We start from the raw sequence: 27,614 nt of genomic DNA on the forward strand, positions 1-27,614 counted from the left end.
GAAAACCATAGAAAAACAGTAAATGTGCCCCCTGGACATGTTACCCAAAATGAACTCCAGAAGTTGCTTGTAATTGCTTTTATTTTTTTTAAGAATGTTCTCTATTAAAGATTAACTTTATATTAGTTCTAAAGTTCATTAGATGTTAGTTATTTTCTAATCTGTAACGTAGATAATTTTTATAACCAAAAGCTTAGTTAGCCTACTTTCTATTAAATGAACTTCTTTATAGATTTTCTTTAAGCTCTTCGTTTAAAAAGGTGTCTTTGTCCTGAAACTAAACATATGACATTCCTGTCCCCTAGGAAAATGTTTAAAGAATTGAATAACAGCAAGTAAAGAGATTTTATTCTATTCTCCTGCATTTGTTTACTTCTTTAAAAATAATTTTTAAAAATAAAGAACGTGGCTTTTTTCTTAAGACTTCAAGATGAATGAGAATTGCATCTAATGAAGTACCAGTGAAGTTAGAGTAGCTGCTGAATCATTATCTGGCAGAAGAATGTGAGTCCCATTTTACGCGAACCAATTATTTTTATCAAATGACTTTTCTATTTAAATTGTTTGCTTTAAAAAATAGTGATGTTAGAGATACACAGAGTTATTTTAATATGAATTTTAGAGCATTATTACTCTAATTCCTATAAACCAAACTAACTGCAACACAGCCCATTTCAGGCTGTTATTTATTGAAACTGCTTTTCATGGAGCAGTGAACATTTGTAGCAACTGCTCCAATCCTGACAGGCAAATGGATCAGACTCTTTAAATGTTACAAATATTACTATGCATTTAACAGGCTCTATAGTCAGAAAAAAAGTTTACATCCTAACATAGTCTTTTCTGTACTTGTAAGATGAGCGTTCTAAAGTATTTGCCATCAAAGCTATTTGTCTCCGTAAAGCAATAGAAAGAGTAAATTTACTAGAGAGAACCCAGCTAAGAGACACCCTCCTGCAATGAAGTAGATCAAATCTGTGACAAGAAGAGTACAAAGAAAAAAGTTTGGTTCTGAAGAGAAGATAGTTCTTTGAAACTATGATTTTTTTCTTTCTACAGAAATATACAATGAGTGCTCAACAAAGAAAATATTCAGCAGAAACCTCCTTTTGGGAGCGGAGAGAGAAAAAAACATCTTGTGTGACGCGATAGGAGAAAACATAGAGATTAAAACAAAACAAACAAACAAAACCCAAAAATGGTCAAAAGCAGGCTGTATTTGTTTTCTTCTAAAGCACGTCTCCTTTCTGCAAGAGGTGACTGCAGTCTGAAGAGTAAATTACTGCCGTCAGCGAGTTGTACTTTATAAATATAGGAGACCGGATCATCTACTCGTTTGGAAGACAATTCTCTTATTAATAGCACCAGTTTCAGAGCTATTTTTGCCTCTAAAAAAGGCACCTGCTAGACATTCACAAATTAACTTTTATAAGGGAGAAAAACTTATAAGTTATTGTCGAGATGTATATATTTCTGATTCAAGTTAAACATTTTTAACAAGCCGTCTTATGAATCTGTTTTGAAGCACCTCAGTGGCCCAGAGGGAGCTCTACCTTTAATGTGAGAAGACAACAAAGCATCTGTCACACACACACACACACACACACTAAAATTATAAAATAAAATAAAATATAGGATGCAGGGGGCAAAGAAAAGTAAAACAAATGCTGTTTATAATGAACAAACTATGAACTTCATGAAAATATGGCAAAAGCCATATTTTTGTCCTCGTAGAACAATTCCTGATGTATAATAAAGGAAACTAAAGTAAAACTTCTGAGTAGAACCAAGCATTAAATAAACTGTAGAAATATAATAGTGTTAAGTATTGTGTATTCTTTTAAGACATATATGATATAAATGTTAATGCAATTAACTTAGTTCAGTATCCTGTTAATGATGTAGTACTTCATTATTTGTAATTAATCACTCAAAATATAATGGCTCAACAGTCCAGGAAAAGCCCGGTTATCTTTCAAAAGTACAGTAATCATACATAAATCATATAAAAACTCAAATTCATGCTTTAAGTTTTATTTTCAAAATTTGATATTTTTTTCTCATGTTCAAACACGTATAAAATTAAAACCAAAAAAATGTAACTAAGATTATCCCCCTAAAACACATATAGAAAAACATGTGGGGATTTTCAAAATCTTATTTTCATAACAATGACCTAAAAATAACTATTGAAAAAAGCAATTGAAATACATCATATATTTTAATGACTCAAATATTTATTTCTAGTCCTTTTTGCATCAAGGCTGTGGGAAATTTGTATTATGAAGATCAGATGGTGCACTGATGTGAGAAATGTTGCAAAGCATCCTGTTGATTGGTTCTAATTAACTGCAATGCTCTTGTGTTCTCAGTTTTAGCCAGCACACACTACACAATGCCTTTTATTTTGCTTTGAATGGATTTTTACTTAAAAACAGCTGATCTCAATATCAAAAGCATTTTGGATTTTTTTAATCTCTTAAAATTTTCTTGCAATATTTTCTTTTCAATTTTAAAAGATAAATTTGAAAATATTTCTAAAGCATAAAGTATAATCAGTTAAATTAACAGCACTCGTGTGGTCTTTCACATGTATTTTGCATGTTCTATAGTACGTGATTACATTCTCAAACCACATTTCAATTCCTCTTTAAAAGTTATACATCTGAGTGATGGTTTAAGCAGGAAATTCTGAAAACCAATTTAGAGCATGCTGCTAATTTTTAATTTTTTTTTTATTTTCGTAATCAGTCTACTAAATAGAACAGAACTAAAACGTGGAATCACAAGGAATGGGAACGATTCCAGAATTAAAAGTATTAAATAAAATTCTTTACACTCACCTTTCTCTGATGACTTAAGCTCAAGCAGCCCTGACAGAGAGAAGTCATGAATTTTCATCAACTTCACACATGTCATACATTTAAAAACATTTTGATTTGCCCTGGGACCCCTGCACGTCTCTGAAGCACAGAAACAGTGCTGTGCTGTTTTGTAGGTACAAACCCTATGAACTCCCAGAGCTCTGGAAGATGTATTACTAATGTAAACAGGCCCTTAAGTGAAAAGAAAGAGCATTAAATAACAGAAAGTTTCCAAGGAAATGAGGAATTTAAAATAAGGAAAGTATTATTAGAAGCAGTACATTTTCTATAATTTTCAGGGCCACGATTTTATCCGTATGTTAGCTTTCTGAGAATGAATATACAATTATCTGACCCGAGAAACAAATCATTTTGGAAAGGAAAATCCACAACCTAAAAATCAGAGCTAAATTATCAACTTAACCTAGTAGACTTTGAAAGTGATTAAACAGTCATCTTTTTGTTCATATGAGGATAAAAAGTGACTCATTTGAGCAGAAAGGCCACAGTTTCAAAACGGCTACCAATATCCTGCTACTTCCAGGAGGAAGGCTAATTGTGTTAAAAGTAGTGCAATAAAAACAGAATTTTGCGGCTTCCCTGGTGGCGCGGTGGTTGAGAGTCCGCCTGCCGATGCAGGGGACATGGGTTCGTGCCCCGGTCCAGGAGGATCCCACATGCCGCGGAGTGGCTGGGCCCGTGAGCCATGGTCGCTGAGCCTGTGCTCCGCAACAGGAGAGGCCACAACAGTGAGAGGCCCGCGTACGGCAAAAAAAACCCCAAAAAACAGAATTTTGCCCTAAATAACACATCTGGAATTATCTTCCAAACATTTCTGTCCCTCTTAAATTTGTGAAAAATCATTCAGATGAAGTAAGAAATAAACATTAGGAGAGGTTAGTAAGTGCAAACAGAGTCACAAGTCATAGAACAATATAAATACAGTGGCATTACAAACAACTTATGCTGTGCCCCTCACTTTATGACTAAGAAAACTGAAGCCCAAAGAGGTAATGTGACACCCCCAAGGTCTTACAAAGACTAGGAGGTAAAGCTAAACTAGAGACACAATTGGTAGCACAATTTCTCAACCTGTCTTCCAACACAGTAACAGAAACGGCAGCTCAGGTGAATGCCAATCATACAATTAAGTAAAACAATGAGCAACGTATCCTTGACCCTAAAAGGTATACACAGGGCCATACAAAATTAACCAACGACCTTTACCCAGTGTCAATAGCCATTTTTCTTTAAAAGATGCCTCTTTGGAAGCTATCTTTATGCCTTTACTCTTGCCAGGGTTTGAGGATTTGTATCTATTTAGTGAAAGGTAGTTCTCTTTAGCACTCTCATACCAAGCAGGCAGGTAAAAACAACGACCATATAGTCTCACTGTCGCTAATTTGTCCCCACTTCCAATCCATTGCCCAGTCTGCTGACAACATGGTCTTTCTAAAATGCACATCTGATTATGTTTGAATTTCTTCTACGGCTTTCCATGTGCTACAAGATAAATCTACAGTTCTTAGTCTGGCCTTCAAGGGTCTTCAAAACATTTCGCCAGTACCACCCCTTCAGTTTTACTCCTAACCCTCTCTTCACACTTTCTGCTTCGAGAATACAAACTGAGTATGACTCCCTCAACACAGTATGCTCCTCCTCGCCTCCAGACCTTTGCACATGCTGTTTCCTCCACCTGGAATGCCTGACAAGCTCTGCTCTTCCTTCAGAAGTCAGCGCATTACCTTTTCTCCTCCTGCCAAATATACATGCTTCTTCCCATGGAATACTGCTGCATTTTGCACAGAGCTCACCTTACTCCACTCATTGCATTGAACTCTGCCTATATACATGACTGTTTCCCCAAACACATTGTTTTTGAGGTCAGAGGCACCGCTCTTTCTCCATGCCTAGTACTTTGCCTGGTGTAAGCACTCAGTGAATGTTTACTGACTGAATGAAAAAAATCAAGAAATAGGCCACCATATTCTTTTTCTTATCACAAAATCTTTAAGTCTTAGGGTGATATCCCCTAGTTCTTCTATATAATGTCTAAACTGGATGTACACTGACAACAGGATATTTGTGTCAACCTCTGTTTGGTTTCTATCAACTGTTTGCTCTAAGCACAATTTTATAATCACCCTCTCACCGTAGAAAGTTGACTTTGGTATGAAGGTGGTGACGAAATTCCAACTCCTATCTAACTGGGAATCAAGAGGAGAATTCTTGGGTCAAGAGTGGGTCACCATTATTCCAGACATGGCATAGAACAGTTGGTAAAGAACGGTTCCTTTTGTGACTCCATTTCTCATTAGAAACACAAGTTGAAGGATAACCTGTAACCCACTAAAAATGTAAATGCTTGTTTGGATATAAACTGGAAGTAATATCAGTATCTTCGTGCCAAGTGAGTGCTTTAAAAGATTTTTAGTCTGAAACAAATGGAATTTAGATTTAAGGGTCAGCTTATTTGGGGTTCTATTATGGTTTAACTCCTTCCAGTTTTCCTCATCTTGCTGAGAAAATGCTGCCGACATGCAAATGTCTTCTAGGACAGCTCAGCTGAAGCGGGGCATGTCCTTGGTACATAAACACACGTTTTCCTCTTGAAATAATACCCTCACAGTCATTGATGAAGGGCTCCATATTCAAAATAGAGAAGAATTTGCCAGTACAGTGTTCCCTTAACATGTATATCATCTTGAGCAGGCCCCAAATCAATGAAGAGAAGCTCTAGTAGCTGTTCGGGCCAATAAAAGTCACAGGGCCTCCCAACTCTGAAGCTACTTCCAATCTTTTGATTATCCCTCCCCCAATGACATCACTCCAAGGTTCCATTTTGCCCCAAAGCTACAGTCCCTACACAAATGTGAGGGGTGCTCACTAAAGAAAGAAGTGGGGAATACAGCAAGAGTAGCCATTGCACCTGCATCATGGATTCCCCTTGGCCATCAGCGACCTTCCATAGAGCAGCCCTCTGCGGCATTATTATTAACAATCAACACGATTTCTAGTAGGTGAGACCACGCTGGCAATTTTCTATCCCCATCCTTTAACGAATGATAGGATTTGTGACCTCCTGGTCCCCTCACCACTTCAGAAGATGGCTACCCTTTAGAATTTTAAAGGTCTTGAATGGTGGGTGTGCCATAGAAAGTTTAAATCTGGAACGTAAAAAAGAGATGAACTCTGTGGATTTTCCAAGTCATTAATTTTTAGGGTTCATTTTGTGCTACATCTAAGCTTTGGGGGTTTTTTGTTTGTTTTAAACATTACAGCAATACCTAAAACAGTTTTCATTTGAATAGGCAGAGAAATGTGAGTCAGAGATTCCTCTCTTGCTAACTGACATAGAATGGGGACACTCTTCTGTCATTCTGAGTCAAACCCACATAGAATCTTAACGATATTTTGTTCACATTTTTAAAAAGAGAAGAAACACGTTAATAATACTCCTTTATCTTTACATTTTCATATATCAGGAAAAGATTACAGTCAGGGGAATAGTGAGTTTCATAAATGTATTCATTCAGCAAACTTACTAAACAACTATTATGTGCCAGTCAGTACCCAGGTATTGACTAACAGCAGATATACAAAAGGAAAAAAAACAATATGGTTGTTTACAGCTCTAAATTTAAGAATGTGAAATGTGACTACTATCAAATCACAGAGGCTTGAAATCTCCTCTTGTCCACTTGATATCTGTTTTCTTGAGAGAAGAACTTCTCTGGCAGCAAGTGTTAGTCAAGATGGAAAATGTTCATCAGCATAAATTCCAACTTTTAACTTAAAAAGCAAGAAAAAAATATACCTACGTCTTCAACTTGGGTGGGGCCAGTTGAAAGTTCCTCATAAACTTATAAAAAGACATAGTCTTTGGTTTTCTTGAGGGTCTGAAATGAATCCATTACATTAAAATGGCTCTTAGTAGCGAGAGCAAGTAATGATTTGCATTATAAGCTAATAAAATGGGGGATTAGGCATATCGGTACAATAAGATCTTTTTTATTCACTTTTATAGAGATTCTCTCCCTATTCCTGCTTAAATGAACTTGGAAGATTGTTCACCATTCAGTATTGTTTAAATTATAAGGCTGGTCTGTCATCTGGTTTTTAAATATTTTTCCCCTTTGGTAATGTAGATGAGTAATGTCTATCTCCATTCTTTAAGAATACGCTAATGTAATGATAGTCTAATTTTGAAAAAAATTAGTTTTTTAAATATCTTACATCTAGAGACCACCTGACATATTAGAAATATAATATTCTTCCAAAAATACACTTTTCTAGCCATCCTGAACACTCATACTTCAGTGAATTGTACTTTTCTTTCCTGTTCAAAAAGTGCTATAAGTCCTCTCACACAAACAAATCCCCTGGAGAAGACTTCATCAATGAAGTCAGTTTACTTCTCATGGTACCCACTGGCAAAAGTGATGGCTTTATCGTCAGTCATGATAGTTCATTCTACATCCCAGAGCCACTTCCAATGTAAGAGTATGAGAAAAGGGCCTATCCTGCTGACAAAGGGAACTTCGAAAGTCTTGTTTCACGCTTATGATTCTTTCATGTTATATACTCCTAGATTTTACATCTCCAAGGAAAGAATGCTAATACTAGCGAGAGATGTATTTTGCTTTTGCAATGTTCTTGTATGCCAAATACCTGCTTGTTTCAGTTTAAGATAGGAAAAACTTACTTTTATATATTTCAATCCCACATTTCCCTGAAAGTTGAGTACCTAAATCTTAACAAATTAGCACCAATCTCTCTATTAAAGCAAATGTGAAAGGCCAGAGGTTTGTTCTATGGACAGGAAGTGATCATCCTCCAAATTTCATTAAAAGCTCTTAATTTTTCCCTACTCCTATCTGATAAGGGACATTTTTCCTGATTGTTGCTCCCTGTTAGCAATGAAAATCGTATTTCTGTTTGTGGCAGTTTTCAAAACTGGAGCTGTCAAGTAATGCACTTACAACTTACTATCCAAAGAAACTGCTTGAGAGTTCCCCTACCTAAGTCACTTCTTATCATTCCCCTCCCTGACCTTCCTATGAGTGAATTCCCCAGAGTAATGTATTACATATATGAAGTGAAGAATTTAGAAACAGGGCTGATAGGTGGATCCGCCTGCTGCCACTAAAGTTTTCCTGGTACCTTCTAGCTACTGCAGGCTTACAGGATTGATTCACCCCTCTCCTTGTCTCCTGGCAGCTAAATGGGAATATTGGAGAGCTGCCAGAAGGGTAGGTAGCCAACCTGCTTGCCCTTGATTGAGCCTGCCAGCTTTTTAATAACAGAAGTAGGGTCAAGTAAGTGAAATCACAAACCGAGGAGCGTATTCTGAGAGTGCAAAGGCAGTTAACGTCCTTCCTAAGCCTCAGATGGCGGGCAACCCTTGGCAGAGTAATCTATGATTTGTGGCACCTGACCCTTCCACTGTGACTGTTATCTGTGTATTCACTAGAAACATATTTACAGAATCTCTCCATTAGCAAAGATGCCTTGTGTGTGATTACCCAATTGTCATGGTTGCACTAGGATTTTGATACAGTCCCTATTCACAAATGAAAAACTGCACTAAACTGCACACAGGACTCATTTAGAGCAGCGATCCTCAATCAATAGATCAAGACTTCTGGTAGATCTCAAAGAGATTATCACAGTGTTGCCCCCCTTCCTCCCCACCCCCAAGACCACATTCCCACCTCCCCCCATCCAAGACAGAACCTCCTTTATTCCTTTGAACCCTTAAGAATTCTTAATAAAGTTAAGAATAATGAGCTATAAGAATTATCCAAAGAGATGAGCCTCTTTAAAATAGACTCCACCGCAGAAAATACTGGAAGAGAACACCACTTGCTTAAAGCAGCTAGCACTGCTCACATTTATATAAGTAGTGTCAGCAAAGTACTTTCTCTTCATTTAAAATGTTTTAGTTACAAAGGCAGAATTAGGTTGTAGGCTGGCTTTCCTTCCTTGCTGTGGAATCAATTACAAAGAACATTTTAATTTTTTTTTTTTCTGAGACAAGTGACAACGAGAGCACTTGCTATTAAAAAGTTTATTGGGAAGTTTCAAAAGTGGTATCTCCCTCTTCCCCCCCGCAAATATATGGCATTGAGGTCCTCCAGGCTAGAAAATTTTTGTTTACATCGTTGGCTCGCTCGATAGTGCTAAGAAAGGTGAAGCAGTCAGGGAACCGAATCAGACTCACTGGGAGCAAATAAGTGGTTGTGAATCAAAGTAGAAAAATCCCGATAACCCGGAGTCATTGTCATGTGTCTCCCAAATGAGATGTTCTGAGGAAATAAAGTGACAACGTCGCATTGGATAAATAAACGAAGGCGATAAAGTCACCACAGATCAAGAAAAGCTACGAAGGTGACCTGATTTGACAGTCAGTAACAGCAGGTGACCCTTTGGGAACCGCGGCGGGGTGAAATGCCCTGAGAATCGCTGAGAGCCTGACGGCCCGGCAGGGGGATGCCCGGAGCCCCGCGCTCTGGGCCGGGGCCCGGCGAGGAGAGGCTGGAGGCCGCCCCGGGCGCTTCGGGCCTAGACGTTGGCCGCAGCCAGGCCGCGAGGCCCCACGCCCGCCGGGCCGGTAGAGGCGCGGAGGAGACCACCCTCCCTCCCCCCACGTCCTGGCGCCGAGGGGCCGCAGTGGGTCCCGGGGGCAGCTCCGGACCCACGCGGCGGTCGCAGTACGCGCGCCGCCTCGCAGTCGCCGTGCGGCCGAGCGGGTGCCGGGCGCCTTAGAAGCGTCTGCTCAGCCGCGCGAAGCCGGACCCCCGACCCGACCAGCGCCCGCTGCACGGAGCTCACTCGGGGACTAGCCCGCCAGCCAGCGAGGGTGGGCAAGCTCCGCGCTCCAGCGGGACGGCGGAGCCCAGTCGGGGACTTGGGGACGCCGGAGTTTGGGCGCCCCTGGAAGCAGAGAGTCATCTCCAAGCGTTTCTTCCCAGGAGACCTGAATTCAGCCCCTGAGAAGATACTCCGGGCATGAGCGTGGCCACAGGGGAAGAAAGAAGAGTTATTTAAATGGGGGAGGGGCGGGCGGGAAGACTGGGAGGAAACCGTACCGAAAAGAAATCCCCATCTCCACCAAAACCGTTTCTAAGAAGTCCTGAGGTTTTACGCCTGGAGATTTCACTTTAAAAGCTGGAGAAAAAAAAAAAAAAAAAAATATATATATATATATATATTCCACTACTTTTAACTGAAGTAAACAATGTGCAACAAATCCTAACTCAAATATGATTGCAGTGAGATTAGGGTCTAATTGCTTAGAGTTCAGGTGGAATCTGCGGGCTAAATCCTACAGGGCCAATCTGAATTTCACAATCATTCTGTCAAAAGGAGAGCGATGAGAGCCCACACGCTTCCTAACAAGTCATTTTTAACAGTTACAAGCTTCGCACAAAGACCACACAGGGCGTCTAAGAGATGCAAATCTAATCCCTGGTCATTCTACAGGCCTTCAACAAAGATGTGCTAAACCCTAATAGAAAAGAAATCAGTTCTCTGTCACCAGCCCCTGGTAAAAATCTATTAGAGAATGGATAGAGCCGCATCTACAGCAGTTGCTGCAAAGGTTAAGGACAAGTACAAATAAGAGGGACCCAGTTTTGTTTTCCGTGTGAAATATCGGGAGAAGCTAACCCCAAATGAGTGACGGGATTCGATCCGTGGCTTCGCATTCATCTGAATGCTAGAAAAAAACTAAACACGTACATTAAGACTTTTGAAGACTCCGTTTCTGAATTTAGGAGAGATGAAACGAATTCCCCCCAGACTTGGACATCTTTGCCTCCGAAATTAATGAAGAACATTAACGGGGGAGGGAGGCCGAGCGCGCGGGTCCAGGAGGGAGGACCTGGGAGTCTGGAGCCGGCTTGCCTGCCTTCGCTCTGCGGTGCCTCATCCTTTCCGGAAAAAGCCCCGACGGCGGAGTCGCCGAGGGGACAGAGATGCGGGACGCCTCTGGCCGCTGGGGCCGAGCGGTGGGTGCCGACGGCGGGAAGGCTGGGCGGCCGCCCACCGCCCCGACGGGCCGCCGCTCGGCCTGGGTCCCTCTCCCCGGCCTCACGGGTGGGGAGGGGAGCCTATGCCTCAATGGCGGGGAAGAGTCTCAAATGTGCCCTTCCGCGGTCACCAACCACATGAGGTCCTCACTAACAGTGTCATGCTAGGGTATTAAAAGGGTTAATATGTTGCAGCTAAAATATATCACAGTGTGCGCGAGACCCTTCAAAAAGGAAGGGCCCCGAGGATTCAGACCCCTGGGAGAAGGCTGCAAGCAGGCTGGGCGAGGGTAGGAGGGGATGACTGGTCGGTCGTTGAAAGTTGGGGGGTGGGGATTTCCTCCCCCTCCTCCCAGGGGCAGAGACCCCGGCGGCGGGGCAAGCCCTGGCCTCCTCCCGGGCCGCGGCTCAGAGGCTGCGGGCACCCCGCAGAGCCGGGCGGGCCCGGGGAGGGCGTGGGGAGCGCGCCCGGCTCTGCGAAGGGATCTCCAGCACCGACGCGGTTCTGTCCGCAGCGCGTCCTCCAGGGTCGCGGGGAACCGGTCGCCCCCTGGGGACCCGCCTTCCACCAGAGGAAGCGGCTCAGGACCCGAAGGTGAGGGCTGCGGGGCGGGCTCGGCTCCGAGTCGCAGCGGAATCGCCCTGCCTTTTTCCCAGGCGGCTGGGACTCCCTCCACGTGGCGCCTCCTTCGAGGCCGCGCCGACAGGGACGAAAGGGGGCGCTGTCCAACAGTCAGGGTCGGCAAAGACCAATTTTTCTAAAGTCCCTTCTCCAACTGCAGAGAGGAGGGTTGGGGCACTTGTGTGAAGGAACGGGTTTTTGTATGTTTCCACGGAAGTTTCCAGAAACCACTATTTCCTCACCGGGTGGTTCCGCCCTCTACCACCATCCTCCCCCCCGCCGCCATCAGGTTCCCAGGAATTCGCTCCTCCCCGGGGTAAAGAGCCCGGAGCTGGCCAGGCTGGAATTTGGGAGGCGAACTCCAGTCCCTGGTCCCTCAGCTTCATAGCCCTTTAATTGGCTCTAGCATAAAGTCCCTTTTCTTAAGGTCTGGCAGGAGGGAAGGAAGGGGTGGCTATATTCGCCCCTCAGCTCAAAGACGGACCAGCACACACAGACATGTTTCCTCTTCAGCCCATTCTCTGCCTGCCCAGGCCAGGCGTACGCCTTAGGTCGGCGCTGTATTCCTTCCTTCCCATCTACTGACATTAATTGAATTTCTCTGCGCTGCTGCCTCTCTTTGCTTTCCTCATTTTTCTCACTAGTCCTCTGATAGGCTGACCTTGGCGGTTCTCTGGTTTTCTTACCCCCCAACTGGCCTCGCATATGGGCCTTGCTGGCTTTCATTCTCTATGGCTTAGCGCATCCACTTTATCTGCTTTTCCTTTTAGTTCTGACATTAGGAAAATGATACCGAATTGCCTACGAAGTAATACTGCAGCTATGAGGCTGGAATTGGACAAGTAAGCAAGTAAAATGTAGGCATTGAAATGAAAAACTAGAAAACGAGGAGGATGAGGAAACAAATGAAAAGTAGATAGTGAAGTCACTTTGGGCTATAAATACAAGAATATGATGCTTCTGCAGGTGATCTTTGGGTCCTAATGAGGGTCTCCCACATCAGCCTTGGGAGTCAGGGACAGAACTTCCTGAGTAAGGCAGGTTGAAGTTTCTTCCTCCAGACTAGGATTGCTGCTGAAGGCGGGCCAGCAATCCTAAGCCTGTGTATGCTTGGTCCCCAGGGAGGTCCACGAGGGTGGGAAGGAATCAACACAATTCAACCGGCACTCCTAGAAATGGTTATGTAGTCACCATATCGCTATGGGGCTGTTAGGTGGCTGAAACTTCCTTCCCGGGGAGCCTGCTCTGGCTCTCTGATTCTTTGCGGGACACATTCCTGTGCACCCCCTCTGACCACCCAGACGAGCCTAGCCTGGGGCCCTGCCCTCAGGTGGACGAGCTAGCTCCCCTACACCCTAGCAGATTGGGTCCTACTGGTCCAGCCTCACCCTCACCTCCTGTCAGTTGTTGGAGTTCTGTCCTCCCGCTTTGCAGAAATAGGGAGTGTGGAGGCTCCCCGTTGTAGGAGGCCTGACCTGCTCCCACCCCTTGGCTGAAGGTGGACCTGTGCCTCAGGACCACTCTAGCTTATCCACAAAATGGGTCCTAGAGAGGAAAACAAACAAACAAACTAGAGAGGTTACAGCTGGTGTGTGTATGTGTGAAGGATGTCTTTAGATCTTTGTGGTCCCTGTAATTTGACATCTGTTAAAAAGAACACCAGGGCTTTTAGGATGAGTTTTGCAGAAAACTGAGTAAGCCAGCAGGACCTGTGCAGAATCTCCCCACTTGCCCCCGCTCCGTCTATTGGTTCTCCTGAGATCTTCCCAGAGATGAAAATGCTTTGCAAGGACGTCTAAAACCACAACACCTGCCTAAGAGGCACCCCAACTTGAGGAGGTTCATAAATTATCTCCTTTCGAAATAAAAATGGAATCGACATTACGCACGTGCTATTATTAGATTGAGTTTCAGCCTACTAGAAAGTTCGTTAGATGTTGGTATCTGGGCAGAGATGGAATCTCTCTTTTCCTTAGGAACACCCATCAGGGAAAACAGCGGCAGTTCGCTGGCTTTGTTTGATTTTATTTGTTCAAAGAAAGGTGGTGTTTTAAGATCGTTTAAAAAATCCCTTCAGATTAGGGTTTGGATCATCGTCGTGACCCGGTGAACTAATATATTCACTATATAATCTGGGGTCAAAATTCAGGGGAAATTTCTACTCAGCCACACACCAGACTTCTTGGGGAGGTTTCCAGAAGGGGCTGGGGGCCGGGTGGGCAGGCAGCGCGGAGCGGAGGTTGCTCCTCTCCCCAGCTAGGAACCGGGTGGAGAGTCACCGCTGGTTTGGGGGTGGTGGGGGACGAGGCTGGGTGGGAGGAGAAACTGAGGCCTCGGGCTGGGCGCTGGGGGATGGGGGGGCCGCAGGTGGGCGGGGGGAGGCCTCGGACCCGGGTTGGAGGGGAGGCCAAGGGGGTGGGGAGAGCTGAGGCCGCCGGCGGGAATGGGGAGGTCGCGGACAGTAGCTTCTCTTGATCCTGGAAACCAAAACTTTCTACGAGAGACCTTAAAATAGATCGAGATTTTAAGTGCCCACACGTCTAGCTGAGACCCCTGGCAGCCAATATGAAACCGCGAGGCCGGGAGAGGGTCTCAGGCCTCTGGCGGTGAGGCTGGAGGCCGCAGAGCAGCCCCCTGGGCTTCGGTGGCAGCTCACCGCCCCCGCCCCGCAGACGCCCCGCTGGCCCCCGCCGCACCCGCGCAGGGCTTCGCGGCTCTAACCCTCGAATTTTAGCCCCAGACAACCTCTTCTGGCAGCCCTAACTTTAAAAACAAGCTTGAATTTTTCATCAAATCTTTTATCCGTGTACTCTTCACTAAATAACTGTTAACCAGCACCTGGGAAAAGAACTAACACGGTTTCTCTCACCTTTCTTGCCGGCTTTTTCCCCCTCCAATCATTGAGTCTCGATTTTCTAAGCAATTAAGTTATATATTCAACGGGAATATTCGATTTAAAATACATCGGGACTGAAGGCTGATGCGTAAGGTCTGAGGCTAGAAGAAAATATTTAGTGCTTGCCTGCCGATTCTGTCACCCATCATCTGCTCGGAAAGCGCTCTGGATCTTTCAGCGTGTCCAGCTCTTATGATTGCAAATGGCCCTGTTTTCAAATGGAAATAAGACTTGCAAACTGATTATGTGTATTGAATCGGAATCACTTGCTAGATCCTCTTGTTTAAAATGTATTGAAAAAAGGATGATGGCTGCAGACCTCTGTAACCAGCTCCCTCTCTTCTCAGGGAGGTCATCTATTTTGCAACTTTTTGCCATTTGAGCATGTTTAAGCTGGATAATTACATTGCCACTGTGTTACTGGCCCAACGAAAAGACATGGTACACACGCTTCCTCCCATTCTGCCCCCCCAGCCCTCCTTACTAGCATCACCCCTAAACACCAGACACCATACACTCACTCATCCGCCCGGCCCCAACGCTTCGACCTAAAGACCAGCTAGCTCTAACCGGGGAGACTCAGCTGTCACAAACAACAACAGAACCTCACACACTTCCACTGGGCACAGTTGTTCCTCTCCCCTCCCCTCTCCTCTTTTCCACTCTCCTCTCTTTTCCTCTCTTGTCTTACCAGTGAACGGAACCACAAACACACAAACCCCCAGCTTCCACAGACACCCAACCAACAGAATCTAAGTATTTAGCCATGTCGAGAATTTTCAACAACTAATTTTGGGTTGGCGTGGCATTGTAGTTGCTAGAAAACAGTTCACACCGGAAGGTCAATGTCAGCTCTTACGGATGCATATGATGGTCCTTGTATGGCACCATCTTTGTCCAAGATTTGCTCTTTACCCCCCATCCTGTGCTACATTATGGCTGTGGGTGAGTTGCTCTTTACCCCCATCCTGTGCTACATTATGGCTGTGGGTGAGTTGGCTTTTGTTAAATATTTCCATCGGCTCTCCCATTTGATTTCAACATGAAGCCAGAGTGACATGCAGACAGCTATCTGAGTTTTACCAACTGCGTGAGTTGTAGGTATGATACACTGCAGCACTTCCAAAATTTACAACACTCTGGCGCCAGCCTCAGCAGTCCTGCCAGGGAGCAGTAACCAACATTTCGGTGACTATTGCAGGTTGGCGAGTAGTAATGAACTGCCTACAACTTCTGTTTGCCCTGGCCAGAGGCAGGGATGTGTGCTCTGGGCACACCCGTGGTGCAAGAGTTGCAATTCTATCTGAAGCACACTCACAAGGGAAGGAAGACGCCATCACTGGCCAGAACCACCGAACCCCTTAGACTCCACCCAGAAAACTGCCTTGCAGACCTCAAGGCACCATTGAGTGGCCAGGAGGGGAGAGAGAGGTTTAATCCTCTAGGCTTCAGAGTCTCCTCCGAAAAAGCCTGTCTGAAAAAGTCTGTTTAGAAACCTGGTGCTCTGCGGGCACCTGAAGGGACCCTAACTTGCGGTGTTCCCTCTATACACATAGCCAGATTTGTTAAACCGTTGACCTGGTCTCCTAGGTTAGAGGAGCCAGCTCTTAGTCGTCTTCGCGTCATTAAGGTAATTCCCAGGTTTACATCTGTGAGGCCCACACTCAGCCTTGTGTGTGCCTGAGAGATCAGGTAAATCGGTCACACTCAGACCAAATAAACCCTTGTTTTCCTAGAGCTTTGGACACCTTCACAGAGCAACATTGGGAGGGAGAATGCTAGGTAAGGTGGAGGCCAGGCCGTTCTGGGTGATTTTCCACAGAATTGCTCCAGGGCATAGCAACTGGAAAAGGGTATCCAAGTACACTTTTCAGGCCCCAACATCTTTTGTAGAAATGACATTGTCAACAATCACCAGAAACCCTAGAAATGCAATGTTTAACACTCCACCAACAGCCTGGCGTTACTGACAATTTCATGTAGCAATCAAAGACAGGATTCCGGGAAATGTACAAAATGGGGGGAAGGAAGAGGGAAAGTTTGTCTTTTTCTTCTTGTCAGACTACACTCAGACCTGCCCTTTTATTTCCACTACTCTGTGAAGGCCAGAAGAGGGGGGACACTTGCTACAAACAAGGGGCAGCAACACTTCCGTTTGTTTTTGTTAGCTGGAAACGGTGTTCATACTAACGAGTTCTACTAGTGGGTAATGTAGGTGCAGCACATGACCACAATTTTTGTTGTAGATTGCTTCAAGAAGTCTCATGTACAGCTGTGTGTCTCAGGCAACAAGTTCATTTTCTTTAAGGACAAATTTTAATATTTTCCCCAAACATAATCAGTTCTCTAGAGTTTCATATGAAAATAAATTAATATTCCAATTTAAAGTGGGAAAAACTAAAGGTTTTCGTTTACTTGATTTTCTTAAGGAAAACTCAGTTTCATGTGACAGCTTACTTGAGGTAGTAACTGCATTCAACTTTCTTGCATCTAACAGGTTCTGTAAGATCCCCTACTAAGAGAATCCTATATTCATTTTTTCTTTTTGAATATCTTAATGAAATAGATATATTAGATACATATGTGCATATATTTCTATAATACACACACAGACAGGTGTCTGTATGCAACCTCTTACACCTACATACAGAGTGGGCAGAATCAGATGTGAATATTGTATTGGAAAAAAGAGCCCTCTATAACAAAGCCTGTTATTGCCTGTGATTTTTTTTATGTTGGTTCTCATTTCAAGCAGAACATTAACGGTGACTAATTTGCCCTGCAGTGTCCTGCAAATAACTAAAAAAGAAATAAAACGGGAAAGTCAATTTAAATCTCACCCTTTCCGATACTTTGTTACAACTCAACTAATAACAAACACCATACATGTTGAGGAAGCGGAGACAAAATGGGAAACATTATCAAATGAGGATCCTGGGGCTGTGCCTAGATGCCCTCCAAGTAGGGCATTAGGTCACTATCAGAGAGAAGTACAGCCTGCCACTTCAGCTGTGGCTTCAGATGAGGCAGAAGCTGTGCTCTCGAGATGCTGAGCCTCTTCCTCCTCCGTTTCTTTGAGAAGCATCAAGAAAAGTTTAGAAATACAACTACATGGAGGGGAGGTGACATTCAGACCTTGGCTCTCCCCTTCAATAAAAAATTCTTTCCTCTACTCCCAACAACACCCAATTCCTTCAGCCACTTGGATGGACAAGCTTACCGCAGAGGGTGATTGGGCGATAGGACGCTTTTTCCTGAAGTTACTGGCCAAAGAGGCACCAGGAAACTTTCTGTGCTCCAAGTTGAGGCATAAGCCCAAATTGGGCCCCACAGAGGGTGGCCTGAAGCCACAGAACACAACTGCACAATCACAAGCACACCAGTCAGGAAGGCAGGGAGGGCCAGAGGAAGGTGGTACCCAGCATCTCCTAATAGGGAACCGATCAAGGAACACATTCAGCTCATCCCTCCCAATACTCAAGTCTGTTGCTTTCCATCCATTCTAAAAGACAGCAGCATTTGAAACAAACAAGCCAGCAAACCATGCCTAAGAGCCATAGCATCTTAGATTCACATTTCCCAACCGGCTTTCTAGTTCTCCGCAAACAATATCCTCGATCACCTGGCTCCCCACTCCACACACACACCAATAATTGGGGGGGGGGGAAAGCGATGTCTAGAGAGACTGGGGACATTAGATCAGAAGTCAAGGCAGCTTCTCACAGCTCTCTTGTTTAAAGAAAATGAATGTCTGCCTGGCTTGCTTTTAGTTCAGGAAAGGGGTCAGTCTTTATCAGCATGGTTCACACAGATCCTGGATTTTTCCCCCCCTTATCTTAAATTGACCCGCTTTTAAGATAAAGCCATAATAGAGAAAGCATTGACCTTACCTGGTCCCTAATGAGTTGGAAGTCAGAAAACCCCGCTCTCCTTTCCTCTTATCCCGGGTCGCCTGAGAAGAGACTCGCGCTACCTTTTGTGCACTCGCGCCAGGAGAAAGCCCCTCACCGGCGCCCAAACGCCCGCGAGCGCGCTCGGAGAGTGTGCGGCCTCTGAAGTATGAGAATTCTTCCCTGAGGTCTCAAAATCGGGGACCTCAAGCCCAGACCTAGGCCTACCCCTGCCCCAGGACGATTAAAACCCCCTGGAAGGCTCCCGAGACAGTCTTGCCCTTAGAAAGGCCAAGCCCTAAGCCGTGGGAAGAAGAGCTGCCTCCTGCGAGGCCCTTGGACTGGAGCGCGCGGGGACGACTCCGACTCCAGGAGTAAGTGCCCTGAGCGCTTCTCGCCGAGCCGGCTCCGGCCTGCCTCTGATTTCGCTCGTGGGCCCCGAGCTACTTCCCACCGTGCCGGCCCAGTCCCAGAGCCGGTGCCCTGGCTGGTGACGCATCCCCTGCCCCCACCCACCTCCTGGGCTTGAGGACTCCAGCTGTACCCGCTTCTGTTCCTGCTGGGGGCGGCGGCGGCCCGGGCTCCCTTCTTTCCGGCTCGGAGCATCTCTTTCCCGATCTTGTCGCCTCCCCTAAGCCCGGCCCAGTCCCTGGCCCGGCCAGCTGAGAGGGCAGCTTTCCTGCCTCTCCGACCCACAGCTCCGAGTTCCCAGGTTGGGGCGGGGGTGGGGAGCCGCTTTGGGATGCTAAACATCAAACAAGCCAAGCCTGGGGTTTCAGGCCCTGAAGCCACTAGAGCCGCTCTCCAAGGCTCTCGAGAAAGTCCTCGTGTTTACATGGCAGGGTTGGAGGTGGGGAAGAGGAGGAAGGGGGGGGGGATGCTGTCTGCAAAATCTCCCCCACTTCCCGAAGCCATCGGGGCCTAGGGATGGATGGGGTGCTTAGGTGGTGGCGTTCAGCTGCTCCTGGACCTCGGGGCGAACTGCGCTGCCCCCGCGCGTGGAGAAGCTTCTGGCTCTTCCAGGCACTTCAGCGTCAGACACATCACCAGAAGTCATTCTCCATCAGAGGAGACCAGAACCTCCCTGGGCCAGAGATGCTGGAGACTTAGGGGAGGTCCACTGCTGGAGAAGACAAAGATCGCAGAGGCTGACCGGAATGTGGGGATGAAGTGTGTCTCCGTCTTTGGTCTTTCGCTGCACCCAGCACGCACCCTTTTCCCTACCAGGACGCTTCAGATTGCCTTCCAGGGCCGCTTCCTGCAGCTACAGCGATGTGCGGCCAGGGACCGGAGCTGGTGGACCCCGTGTGATGGATGGAGAGAAGGGGCCAAGGCCCTGTTTGTCTCGGTTCCATCTGCAGACCCGGCTGAATTCACCTCTTCTCGGGACCAGTAAACAGACTTCAAAATTAAGCCAACTCTAGACGGCAGGGAGAAGAATGTATTTGGTAGAAACTCCAACCAGTGCAAAGACTGAGGGTACCACAGCTCACTAAAATTGTTACTCTCCGGGGCCGGGGCGCTCTGGGCGAGATGGGTTGGGGGGACAGCCCCCCTTGTGTCGGGCATGGGGGCAGGTGGAGCGGTAGCTCCCACCCCACAGAATTCAGACCTTAGCATTAACATCTCCCTGCCAAGCCGGGCCTGAGCTGGGTGACTCAACTACCTACACACACTGTCCCAGGACCACTGCTGCCCATTCCAATACAAGTGTTCAGACTTCCCGGGTTTTTTCTTGTTTTCCAAAACGTGAGGCCTGCTGAGACTTCCCCCAGCTAGGACACACTCTAGATCTAACCAACTGCCCTCTCGAAATCTCCGAGTCTCTTTTAGATACTGAAAACAGTATCTCAGCAGCCAAACCCGAGGAAGGAAGTCCGTCCTAGTCCCCAGTCAGGGCGCCACAGAGAAGAGCTCCCAGGAAGTCAACAGAGAGGACCGCTGGTGCCAGCACACCCCCCCTCTGCACCCCCCCTCATTTTCCTTACACATTTCTGGGGGGTGAGGGTGGGGGTCTGGGAAGAGAGAGATGGAGTCAGAATGAGCTGCAAAGAGAGGAAGAAAAGGTGGTGACAGGCAAGAAGGGAAAAAAGAAAGTTGAAATTCCCGGCGATAAATGAGCACATGCCAAATATGAATCAATCCTCCACAATCAAACACTTTCAGGCCTAGAGAAAAGTGCTGGGAGGGGCATCTGTCCACAGCCCACCCAGCCACTTTTCCTGTAGGTTTGTCAGAGGTGACACGCAAGGGGCAACAGCCCATCAAGGGACGACAATTTCTCTCTGTCCACAACCACTGCTTCTTCCTCGCCTCCCCGGGGCAATTAAGACTTCCCCAACAGCTATATCTGGGTACCAAAGAGATCAAGAAATTAAAGGTAGCGAGAGAGGTCAAAGTTTTTTGTTTGTTTGTTTGTTTTGTTTTCTGTTTTTGCTGGGATGGGGGCGGGGGAGCGCGGGGAGAGGTGGAGAGTTGGAGACAGGAGAAAGATTCCTTACTACAAAGATTTAGGAGACCAGGAGCCCAGAGATGGAAACCTTGGAACAAAGAGCAGAAAGGCCAGCTCCCAAAGTCCTGCCAGGGGTGTCCCCAAGGCCAGCAGCCCAGTCGGACACCTCCCAAGGCCGGAGAGGCCACAAGAAGCCGTCGGCCAGCCTGTGCGGGGATAACTGTTTTAGAGCGGAAACGAAACCCCTAACAACTTCCTCGCTTTCGAAAACAGCCTCCCACCGAATTCTAGTCCCAAGGAGGCTCCGCCGAGGATTCAAAATAAAGAATTAATGTTGAAATCTACAGGCATAATCCGTCTAGTAAAAATAATCGTTCATTCAGGGTTATTGAAAACGAACATCCGAGGCCGGCTGCTTTAAAACACTGGCTCAGCTGCATAAGATCACGGTAGATACTTCTGAGGTTTTAAGACACAGAAGCCTGGCTTTGAAAACTAGTCCTTTGGTCTCTTTTCTCCCTTTTCCTCCTGGTGGAAGGAGTCTAGCTTTTCTACTCTCTATTGCCAAGTCCCAGGACTGCTCAAGGTTTGGTTCTACTTAATTCAGAGGCAGAACAAAACTCCCTCTTCCCGTGGGGCAAAGACTCTGCGCCCGGCCTCCTTAGCTGGTTCAGGATCCTTTGAGCCCCCAAACAATTCGAATCTCATCAGGCCCATGTTGAGCCACACCCCCTACCCCCAAAAAAGCCAAATCAAAGCCAAACAAAAGATGGGGTTTTTAATCAGAAAAAGAATCTTTTTAATTTGTATAATTTATTAGAAGCTTCTTAGGAACTATACTTAAGCCAGATATCTACATAAGTTACAACAGAAAAAGACTGACGCTGCAAATACCAAACTGGCAAATAATATACACAGATTTGTCGAGGCCCATAAAAAATATGATGGGCTGGGGACGGGGACTGGTTTTTTGTTTTTGTTTTTTACAACAAAATGTACAGATTACTAAAACTAAGCATTTAGTCCAACTTTTGACAGCGTTTTACAGCTACAAGTTCACATCAAACATAAAACAATTTTAACCAGGGCCGGTCTCAGCTGAGCCTGGGTGGCCAGAGGGGGCCAGGAGGGGGCATTTCCTTTGTGTCAGTGGCAAGCGGGATCTGTCGAGGAGTCTTTTCCTCTCCCCAGCCCCCCCCCCCCGTCGCCCCTTCAAAGAAATCCTGGTATTTACAGGCAAGTCCACTTTGCTGGCACAGTGTACCCAGAGTGAAGTTTTCCATCTTTAGAGTCCGGAGGCATGTCAGCGTAGAGCCCTCTCCAAACTGCGCCCCACCCGAGCGTGGGAAACCCATCGGAATCACCCAACAGACACCCCCAAAGCGGTTCTTGTTATGTCCTTCTCTGTTTAAGACTCCTTAAAGAACTGGATCGCTTGGTTGTTTTATTTTCTTTTTTTAAAAAAAAATCCTGCAAATTTTAGAAAAAGAAAAGAAAAGAAAAGAAATACGTCCAGCAGTTTGGTCGTTGTGTTTTTCCCCTTGGTCTTATCGGGACAGGTTCTTTAGAAAAGTCGAAGCGCACGGTGTAGTGGGTGGTTGGTGGTGTGTGGCGGGCAGTAGGGGAAGCGATGAGGCAGAGCGCTGGGCTAGGCCCGGCCCGGCGTCCTCTCACCAGGTCCGACCATATAGCAAGGTGGAGCAGGACATGGTGCCGTAGTCCGAGCCCGAGGAGTTCAGGTGGGACAGGCTGGAGACCTGGCCCTGCAGCGCCGCGGGGCTGGTGGCGTGGTGCGCCAGGTCCGGAGACTGGCCCGCGCTGCCCGGCTGGTGGCCCGGGTGCGCGCCGAGGCCGGGGCCGCCGCTGCCCACTGAGATAGCTGCTGCCGCCGCCTGAGCGGCCTGCGCCTGCTGCTGCGCCTGCTGCTGCGCGTGGCCTTGCAGGCTGGCGGCGCCCGGCGCAGGGGCGCCCGCCTGGCAGGGTTTGCCGTCTTTCACCAGGACCGGCACAGCCACGCGGCGCGGTGACTGCTGCTGCGCTTGCTGCTGCTGGCACCCGGCGCCCCCGCCGCCGCTATCCTGCTGCAGTTGCTGCTGTGCCGCCTTGTCCTTGGCTTGGCGCTTCATCTTGTAGCGGTGGTTCTGGAACCAGATCTTGACCTGCGTGGGCGTCAGGTGGATCATGCTGGCCAGGTGCTCGCGCTCGGGCGCGGACAGGTACTTCTGTTGTTTGAAGCGTCGCTCCAGCTCGTACACCTGCGCCTGGGAGAAGAGCACCCGGCGCTTCCGGCGCGGTGCGCTTGGGAGTGGGGCCATGTTCTTGCTCACGTCCCCCAGAGAGCCCAGGCCGCCCATGCCGCTCATGTTCATGCCGCTCGCCGGGCCCATGAAGCGGGAGACTGTAAGCGACAAACGCACAGCGTCGGCAGGGGCCGGGCCGGGCCAAACCACCTCTGCCTTCTGCGCGTTTGGCCGGCCCGGCCCCTGCCCCGACGGCGCACTCCTCACCTAGGTCGCCTCCACCCTGAGAGGCCCAGCCGCGGGATCGCCAGCGCCTGCCCCAGGCCGTGCCGTCGAGGAGTTTACTGCAGAGCTCCCCGCCTCAACCCCGGCTACCTCCCTCAGTCTCGGTGCTTCACCCAAAAAGCAGAGTGGAGAAAGACTGTTCCTCCTGTTCCTTTCGTGCCCAGCCCACCAGATTCGTGCGGTTAGTGGGCCACGGGCAGCAAACTGGGCCCAGGCCAGGAACTGGGGTCTAGCTGTAGGCTCCAGCTTTGGGAGCTTAGGAGAGGGAGGTGTTCGCTTTCGAAAAGCTAGAGACCCCGAGACCCCAGACTCTTTGCCTCTTGGCCGCTCTCTCCGGTCAGCCCCAATGAGGGCATTTGTTCGGCCCATTTAGAACCCCCTCTGGAGCCACAAGCCCTCCCTCAAGCCTAGACTGGAGAGTGGGCCAGGCCAGGGGCCTGAGCGCATCATCCCAGCAGGGTAACCTCCCTCCCGGCCAGGCCGCGCCTCTCCGCGCCCTGCTCGTCTCGGCTCTCTTAGTTAGGGGGCCACCTCCCTCCGCATTCCGAGGTCTCCCGCGCGGAGCAGAGCGGCCACTTGGCCGCATCTGGCAGACGCCAAATACCAGCTCCTGCCCTCAGGACCCCAGAGCTACCAAGTGCCTCTTCTTGGACCCCTCAGCTCAACAAGGGAAGACTCCCGAGATCCTGCGCCCGACTCGTTGGCGCCACTGCCCGGCCGCCCACCCTGATGATGCCCAGCACGCAGCCGGCAGGCGCCGCGCCTTCCCGGCGGCTCTCCCCGCGCCTCCGGCGCTCAACCCGCGGCCCTGCAGTGGGGCGGCCTCACTTACTGGCGGGGAAGCGCGGGTCCGGGTTGGCGCCGTACCATCCGGGGCCCGAGGTGCTGTTCCGCATGGTGTCCTGGTACGGCGGCAGCTCGCTCATGTTGCCCAGGTTGCCGTTGCAGTAGCCCCCCACGGCGGAGTGCGAGAGCTGGGGCACCCCCGCAGCCGTCATGTGGTAGGCGGCGGTGACGGCACCGTGGTGCCCCACGGCGTGCTGCTGCATGGCGGCGGCCGGCGGTGCCGCCTGGCCCTGCCTGTAAGCCGCCAGCGGAGCCCCGAGGCCGCCGCCCTCCATGCCCACTTTCTTGTAGCTTTCCTCCAGGGGACTCAAGATGTCAGACACTGAGAACGGAGTCGTGTGCTTTGGACTCATCGACATGATTCGGCGGCGGCTGGAGGAGGAAGGAAGAGGAGGAAAAAAAAGGGAGAGGGGGAAGGCGAAGCCTAGCTGCTTTTTTTTTTCTCCCTTTGCCAAATATTCTGGTGTTACCTTAACGCCGATCTTGTTGGATGTACACGTAACCGAGTGGACCGAGTCCGCCTTAATTGGCTTGAGTGGAGGCTCGGGGGCTGCCTCGCGTTTGTTTTAGCCCGGCGCCAGGTTTTAGGCAGCCACCAGAGGCGGGGCGTAAGCGCTAAAGCAACAAGACAATAGAAGCCTACATCTTGCCCGAGATAATTAGCTTACATGCTGATGACAAGGTAAACACCTTTAAGTTTCACTTGTCAGGATTTTTAGGTCTCAAAGAGGGAGAGAGAGAGAGACAAGAGAGAGAGACAGAGAGAGAGAGAGGCAGAGACGCGACCCAAAGCATTTCTTTCCCCCTCCCCCGGAACCCCTACCCCCATTTTTGTGGGGTGCGGTGGCGCGCAGGAGGGGGGGAGGCGGGGGGGGAGGGAAAGGAGGAGGGAACCGAGAGAGGGGAGGGCAAGAGGTGGGATGGGGAGTAGCCGAGGAGGAGGGATGTTGGGGAGGAAGGAAGGTGAACGCCGCTTTGCAACCAACTTGCGGAGTTACAAAGTGAACCACTTTCCAGTTGGGTCGGGGTTCCCCGGGCGGGGACGGGGAGTGGGCCAGGGGCGGGTGGGTTTTCACCTGAGCCTGCCGGGGCTGGTCCTCCCTCCCGCCGCGGCCTCCCAGCCCCGCGCCTTCCCACCGCCTCCGGACCACATCTGGCTTCGCAGCGCCGAGCCCCAGTCGCCACCAAAGGAGCTCGGGAGTCAGGGGACGAACCCTGGGGCTCCACTGTTGGTCTGCGTGTCTGTCAGTCTGTCTGCCTCTTCTGCCGCCGTCAGAAGGACACCTCTGCTCCCCGCCCCCTTTCCCCCTACCCGAGAGAGAATCCCAGCGGGCGGAGGAGGCGCCGAGCAGGGGATCGGCTGCCGCCGAGAGGCTGTCCCAGATCCCCGCGCCGCCCTCCCCCCAGCTCAGGGTCTTCCCAGAGGGCTAGGGCCCCCTGCTTCACGCCTCCTCCAACCCACACTCGGCTACCCTTCCCCACCCCCATCCCCTGCTAAGGCAAGGACACCACTGGCCGCCCGAGCTGAGAAGCTGGGGGGATTAACGCGAAGGGCCATCGCTGAAGTTGCTCCACCTCGAACAAACCTGGTGTCCCCGACCCTCGCCCATCGCCCGGACACGCGGGGTTCTGGGACTGGAGCTGACTTTCCGAGGACATCACAGCCCCAGCACCCGAGCCCAGGGTCACGCTGTTTTCCCCCCTGATGCTTCAGAGAGGGCTCGGGCAGGGAGCGTCGTGAGTGCCCGCCCGCCTGTTGCCGGGTGGAACTGAGCCTGAACCCCGGCGGGACGAGCTGGCCGGGAGGGGGCGAGTCCCCGGGCGTGAGCAGCTGAGCGGGCGGGAGGCTGGGTTGAGGCTTGCCTCCACCCGGAGCTCAGCCATGCAAAAGCGCACTTGCTCCCCCGGCAGTAACCAAATATCTTTGTTCAAAGCGCCGGCATAAATGGCCAGTCGCTTTGTGGCCACTCTGGATATTAGTAGATGAGGATCATTCTGCTTTAGTTGGGCGCCTCTCATCCGGGTAGCAAGAAACTGCTTAGGAGGAAGTGGGTTTCCTGTCTGCGCGTTCTCAGGCTTCAAGTGTGCGCCCCGCGCCTTGAGGGTCCTTGGGCGCCTGGAGAGGAGAAACTGTGGGCTGCGCTCCCCAGCCCCGCCGGAGGCATCCGCCGCGCCGCTCTGGCCAGGCCCGGGCCTCCAAGCAGAGTGGACTACGGAGCCGAACCCTGTGCGGTGCAGATCCGGAGACCCACTCCGACTTTTCCCCTTGGATATTAAACGTTTTGTTGTTGTTTTGTTTTCTCTTTAGCTGTTTTAGCCTCCTCTCCGCGCCGGGGTCTGGGAGGGTGGAGTGCTCTCAGGTCGGGCAGGGGCCTCCAAGACACTGCGGGGGCCGGTTAAGGAGGCTTCTCGATTTGGGTTTTGTTTTCACATTTTCTTTCCCCTCCTTGTAGAGGAGCTCCCGAAGATGAACAGGCTCTTTTGAACGATTTAATTCAGCAGGTTAGACGCCTTTTCCATTAATAGCAATCGTTGTAGGGAAAGTTGTTTTGTTTATTGGCTTTTTATTTCAAGATTTCAATCCTCCCCTTGAGAAGTGCTCTGCGCTCCCTCAATACAAAGCCAACTTACATACTACATTCAGTTTCCTCACCACCTATGCCCCTTAAGAGGGGAGAGAACGCTCAGGGCACGCCCATCTCCTGCGTACCGCACGGGCCCATGTTTCTGGGCCCGCTTGTTGGCTTTGGGGCAGGCAAACCTGTGTGTGAGTGCCGAGGTGCACTCGTCGGTCGTGCTTCGAAAGACGGGCGCCAGGTCGCTCATTGCCCTTCCTTCCAAGGGACTTCTCTGGGGGGCGCTCTCAGGAAGGACTCAGACCCCCATCAACTGCGCCTTGGTCAATGCGATGCCTAAGTCCTGGGAGCGAGGAGGGAAGAGGACGACACTGGGCTCAAGTGAACGGACAAAGGACAAAACTGAGGAGAGCGGACAAAACTGAATACAGATCTTGTTTGCAATTGGGCCCCCAGCCCTGGGCCTGCGTCTCATCTGGGGTCTTAATGCCAAGGCGGGATGGGTCTCCCAATCTCCCGTCTTCTTTCTCTCTCTCCCTCTCCATTATTTTATATTATTAGTAAACGTAAGAAACAGTGTAGAACGTTGTACGTCTCTCCCAGTCTCAGTGCCATTTAGAAATAGCGGTAATTCTTCACACGGTTTTTGTAAGATTCAAATAAAATCGGGCACATGAAAGTGCTTTGAAAGCTCTGGAAATACTTCAAGTTCGGTGCCAGCGCTCGAGATTTCTGTATTGTTATTATTAGCATACCCCTCTTCCTCGCGTTAAAGCCCTGAATCTGAGTGAACGGAAGAGTTGGGTGAATCTTCCGCAGTCCTTGAGCCATGCCTCCTCGGCCTTGGTCCCTCGGAAGCTTTCAGCTCCGAAGCAGGCACGTGGCTGGCAGCTCCCCGCCCCCAGCCCAG

At 48.9% G+C, this 27,614-nt stretch overlaps 1 protein-coding gene and 1 long non-coding RNA gene across 4 annotated transcripts in view; both read right to left on the reverse strand.

The window, feature by feature from the left end:
• Nucleotides 1–19,045, reverse strand: part of LOC138842586 (uncharacterized) — a 41,401-nt gene extending 22,356 nt beyond the window's left edge. For both annotated transcript variants that reach the window (XR_011377294.1, XR_011377295.1), the window contains exon 1: nucleotides 18,822–19,045. This is a non-coding gene — a long non-coding RNA (uncharacterized lncRNA). The remainder of the gene's footprint in view (nucleotides 1–18,821) is intronic.
• Nucleotides 19,046–21,535: 2,490 nt separating this feature from the next.
• NKX2-1 (NK2 homeobox 1) lies at nucleotides 21,536–25,875 on the reverse strand. 2 transcript variants are annotated; one of them, XM_070045057.1, is made up of 3 exons: nucleotides 25,715–25,875; nucleotides 24,115–24,500; nucleotides 21,536–23,155 (listed from the first exon to the last, which is right to left on the reverse strand). In XM_070045057.1, the coding sequence occupies exons 2-3, from the start codon at nucleotides 24,485–24,487 to the stop codon at nucleotides 22,428–22,430; spliced, it is 1,101 nt and encodes a 366-aa protein (XP_069901158.1). In that variant the 5' UTR covers nucleotides 24,488–24,500; nucleotides 25,715–25,875; the 3' UTR covers nucleotides 21,536–22,427. The 2 variants fall into 2 exon arrangements, with proteins under 2 accessions (XP_069901158.1, XP_030710301.1); XM_030854441.3 differs by lacking the exon at nucleotides 25,715–25,875 and adding an exon at nucleotides 25,205–25,381.
• Between the last annotated feature and the right edge of the window lie 1,739 nt (nucleotides 25,876–27,614).

The sequence above is a fragment of the Globicephala melas genome, chromosome 2 (genome assembly GCF_963455315.2).
Source record: "Globicephala melas chromosome 2, mGloMel1.2, whole genome shotgun sequence".
In the NCBI taxonomy this organism is placed as follows: domain Eukaryota; kingdom Metazoa; phylum Chordata; class Mammalia; order Artiodactyla; family Delphinidae; genus Globicephala; species Globicephala melas.

Excerpts from the sequence above, each read along its gene's own strand:
- NKX2-1 (XM_030854441.3), bottom strand. The coding sequence starts at position 25,281 with ATGTGGTCCGGAGGCGGTGGGAAGGCGCGGGGCTGGGAGGCCGCGGCG. Across the intron at positions 24,501-25,204 it reads ACCAGCCCCGGCAGGCTCAG|CCGCCGCCGAATCATGTCGA; the intron begins GTGAAAACCCAC and ends TTCCTCCTCCAG. Across the intron at positions 23,156-24,114 it reads GGACCCGCGCTTCCCCGCCA|TCTCCCGCTTCATGGGCCCG; the intron begins GTAAGTGAGGCC and ends TGTCGCTTACAG.